The sequence below is a fragment of the Cryptomeria japonica genome, chromosome 7 (genome assembly GCF_030272615.1).
Source record: "Cryptomeria japonica chromosome 7, Sugi_1.0, whole genome shotgun sequence".
Lineage (NCBI taxonomy): Eukaryota > Viridiplantae > Streptophyta > Pinopsida > Cupressales > Cupressaceae > Cryptomeria > Cryptomeria japonica.
The window spans coordinates 292,446,097-292,450,966 of NC_081411.1; the positions used below are offsets into that span (position 1 = coordinate 292,446,097).

At 35.5% G+C, this 4,870-nt stretch overlaps 1 protein-coding gene across 1 annotated transcript; it reads left to right on the forward strand.

The window, feature by feature from the left end:
• Positions 1–3,109: 3,109 nt before the first annotated feature.
• Positions 3,110–3,508, forward strand: LOC131037082 (uncharacterized). The gene has a single exon (XM_057969118.2). The coding sequence runs from the start codon at positions 3,110–3,112 to the stop codon at positions 3,506–3,508; it is 399 nt and encodes a 132-aa protein (XP_057825101.2).
• The last annotated feature ends 1,362 nt before the right edge of the window (positions 3,509–4,870 follow it).

A 4,870-nucleotide genomic window follows, 5' to 3' on the forward strand; every position in this document is an offset into this window, starting at 1 on the left:
TTAATTTTAAAAAATTTCTTGAAATTTGAAATGATGAATTTTGAAGGTATTTTTTTATTTTAGAGGAATCAAAAATCAACAAAATCAGCCAATTTTTTGGATTTAAGCTATTAAATACAGTCATAATAGTCTCCCAAAATTTTGGGAAAAAAGCCGAGGACCATGTTGAAAGTGCACACGGTCCTCTTGACTTTTTTGGAAATTTTTAGGGATGAAAGTTACGATGATTTTAAAGCTAACGCCCCAAAATTGGTGGATTTTACAATCTCTAGATACGTGAAATTAAGGCTTGAATGTGAAAATAGGACCCTATTAGGGTTTTGAGAAAAAAGAGGAATTCAGTTACAAATTTGAAAAGGGTCAAACGTAATGGATAGGGACACCTTTAAAAGTGTTTAGAAAACTGAAATTGATTGAAATTTAGAGAAAATCCAATTAAATTTGAAAATTAGGGTTTTTGGACCTAACCACTTAATTCTTGAAAATTTGAATTTTGAAACAGGAGGGAAATTGAAAATTTGAATTTGAAGAAAAAGGATAAATCTGAAAACAGTCACAAATCTGAAAATTAACTGGAAATTCAATTTCTGCACAATTGCAAGATGATTTTTGAAAATTAGGGTTTTGGCAATTAACCTCTTAATTTTGTGAATTTGATTAGCAAATTGAACAAAACAATGAAGAAATTGAATTTGACAAACAAAGAAATTTTCATATCTAAGACAATAGCAATCCATTTTTACAAAACACAAGTTCAATTTCAATTTTAAAAACTAGGGTTTTGGATGAATTAACCACTAATTCTGTAAAAAAAATAAACTTGTAAATGAAAAATATGGAATGATTTTCAAAGGAAAGAATGCAAGACGTCCGTTTCACCAAAATGTGATGTGGGGAAAAGTGAATGATGGGGAGATCAAGAGGAAAGCTTTTCTTCCCTCTAGGAGAGATGAAAGTTTCATTGCAGATTTCCCTTCAAACACTTCATCCACATTACATTAAAACAAGGAGGAAAATTCACTAGATCCAATCTCTTAGGTAAGAGATTGAATGCTAAATGAATTGATAATGATGTGAAAATGACAAGCTAACTCCTCTTTTGGAATTGAAAGTTCGTTTATGTTAAGTGTTTCAAGACTAAGTGTAAAATTAGCAAAAAAATGATTATAACTTGAAATAGAAGCGTGGGATGAAGCTGTGCACCTCGATTTGGCTATAATATGTTGAGAGGAAGCTACCCTATGAATTTAAGAAAAAGTCGTTGGGATTGTGTTGAAACTACACACGGTCCTACGAAAAATCTACGAAATGAAAAGGGTTTTTCCACCTCTATAAATGGAGTCCAAATCTACAAAATTAGCTACACACCTGCAACCTACACATAAAAAAGAGAGGAAAAGGGGTTGGGATTGGGGGTTTGCATTCAGGTCAAACCCCAGTTTTGGAATTAACCAAATGTTGAAAGAAAGTACTTGCAAGTAAATGTAAATGAAAGACTGAAATGTAATTCACCTCAAGGGAGGATGCAATAGGAATGTAGATACATTTGCTTGTGTGAAATTCAATGATGAATGACATCTCCTCTTCAATGGTAGAATCCTTGACTTGAATGCAACACCTAACCTTAAAGGGAGACTTGAGAATGCTCAATGCTTAGAAGGATGCTTGAATGCTTGAATGTGCTTGAATGCTTGAACTTATGCCAACTTTTCACCTTATCCAACTTATGCAAATGGGAGAGAAAATGCGACATATATATTCGTCAATTAATGTTATTGAACTGATTTTTCATCATAGGCCAACATAGGGAAAGTTTTCCTGCTACAAATGCAAAGTTCAATGCACAGTTTGAATGAAGGGGGCCTAAAATAGGGCAAGGACAGGGGTGCCACGTCCCTGTCCTGTCCTAGATTCAGGATAGGAAGCAAGTTTAGGCAGTGCGGAGTGCAGAAAAAGTCCATTTTTTGAGGATTAAGCAAGTGTCTGATCTCCGATCAGGCTTGGGGATTCGATTCACCAATGTGAAGACCCTAATATGGTCAAAAATTGAAAGGGTTGCAATTTTATGACACTAGACCTAGTAGGTGCATAAGTAATAGCTTATGTGCCAAATGCTGCAGTAAAGGACATCTTTGTCCAATTAGAGACCACGGGTATGAGATGTAGGTGGATCAACAAGATCAAGGAATTCAATGTTGACATTCAGATCACTAAGTTGGTATGAGGAATGGGCTTGGCTAAGCTTATGGCTGAGGAGAACTTGGAAGTTGCTAGGATAAATGTTGTATGAGATTCAAGAGGTATCATTTGCAACCTATAAAGAACCTTGTGGTATGCTGATATTATTCCTTTTCTCACAAACTCCATATACCTAGAAGGTTACACAGAAAGGCAAAAAAGAACTTTAAAACTAAGATCACAAAGGTATGTGTTTACTGTTGGGGATTTATATTATAGCGACAAAGATGGTTTTCTATTATTTTTTATAGATGAATAGTAGGCTTAGCTTGTGTTAAGAGAAATACATGATGGGGTGTGTGGAGGATATTTTATAGAAAACACCACAACTCACAAAGTATTGAGGGCTTGTTATTTTTGGTTATCCTTATTCAAGGATGAACACACCTTTGTAAGAAGGTGTGATCTCTACCAAAGGTTTCCAGGTAAGCTAAAATATGTTGGAGCATTACCTCTTAGGTCTATACAAGTAGAGGCCCCTTTTTATCAGCGGGGTATTGATTTCATCGAAGAGATCATTGAGAAGTCCAATGGTGGGTATAGATGGATATTGGTTGCTACAAATTATTTTACTAAATGGGTGGAGGCTATCCCCATAGGAGAAGCAAACGGTAAGGTGGTTATTGATTTTTGGATGAGCGATATTGTGACCAGATTTGGAGTACCGGTAAGGCTCATTATGGACAATGCCATGTGTTTTAGGTCTAAGGAATTCAAATTTTTTTGTAAATTATATGGGATTAGCATCTCATATGCATCCCCATACCATCCAAAAGGAAATGGACAAGCTGAATCCAACAATAAAAATATCATGAAGATCATCTTGAGAACACTTGGGAAAAACAAGAGAGCTTGGGATTCTGAGTTAAAAATGGCACTATGGGCAGATAGGATCACTATTAAGAAGACTATAGGAACATCTCCTTTCGAGCTGGTATATGGGTTTAAAGTAAGGATGCCAATAATCAATCTACTGCCTATGTACAAGTTCATACATGAGAACAACATGGAAATGTCTGATCCATTGGAAGAAAGAATAGAGATGCTTGGAAAATTAGACGAAAGCAGAGAAGATGCTCATAAGAAGAACCTGAAGCTGCAACAAAAAGTAAGTACTTATTTGACAAAAAGGACATCAAAAATAAATTTTGAAATTGATGATTTGGTGCTGCTTTTGAATTCTAGAGCCCAAGATAAAGGCAAGCATGGAAAATTTGAAGCCTTATGGCTGGGGTTGTTTATTATTACAGTAAAGAATCGTGAGGATTAATACTTCCTCACTGATATGAATGGTGAAATACAAGAACTGCCAGTGCATGGATAGTTCTTGAAGAATTTCTTTGCTTGATATTTTCTATGCACAATAGTTTTAGGTTATGTGTATAGGTTAGATTAGGGTTTTGTAAATATCCTAGTATTTTTTATTGGTCTTCTTCCCCAGAGATCTAGATTCTCGCTTTGACCCAAGTGGCCAAATGTCCCCTAGCTAGAGCCACTGTTGGAAGATTTTAAAATTAATATTGATTTGTCCCTGCCTATGTGTTGTAGCTAAGGGTTTAGGGTTTTTTGCAAAAGATTTTAGAATTGTTAAGGTTTATCCTGGTTGACCCAGGCAATGTTATATTTTGTAGTTGACTTATATCTACCGGTAACCTAGTTTTAAGTTGTCATTGGATGGGTCCCTTGTCATTCTTTTATCGCCCCCCTCACACTAGGAGTTACCACTTGAGGTTGTCATTTTAAATTATATTATAAGCCTAAGTATCAGAGTGTTCCCATGGTTTTTCCTTTTAAAGAATTCCCTAGGAAGGTCCCCATGCACGATCACTTTACCCTTGTCTAATCTCCACTTACTAGAATGGTTTACCTAAAAATGCCTATTTTAGTCTCACAAATGTGTGGAATAAGAATGACAAAGGAAATATAGAGAAAATACTATCCCACTAGTCCTTTAGTGAAAGGTCACAAACTTGCAGGATAAGGGATTTGCAAAACTCAAAGAACAAGCCTTATCCCATGATACTTTTGAAGCCGTGGTGAAGCCCCATGAGATAAGAAGAGTATAGAGATAACAAAGAGATCTTTATCCCATGACAATTTCATATAAACAAAAGGCTCGTGTGAGATAAGAAGTATTTGTAGGTGTATTAGCAATTATCGAAATGTAATGTGTCAATGCGGGATAAGATAATATAAAGAAGAAGAGAGCTAGGTCTTATCTTGCGATGGTTTTAAGATGCCTTGTTAGGTCCACAAGATAAGAAACAACTTAGGATCAAAGGGTAAAGTTATCCCACAATATTTATAGGTTGAACCAAAGGTGTTGTGGATAAAAGGTAGCAAGGTAGATACAAAGGACCTTATCTCGCAAGGGTTTTCTTTTACTTAATAGTGATCGTGGGATAAGAACTTTAAGGCAAGATTGATATTTCTCTTATCTCGCATGTTCCCAGGGGGATAAGAGGTAGATCGCGGGATAAGAGAGGAAAATATTAAGATGCTTATCTAGCACAGTGCAAAATTTAAAAGGAAGGGCAATTTCAAGATGAAAAATATGACTTATGAGCATCATGGGATAAGAGGATATTGAGAAAGCATGCAAATGTCTTATTTCATGAGAGTAGACAACATT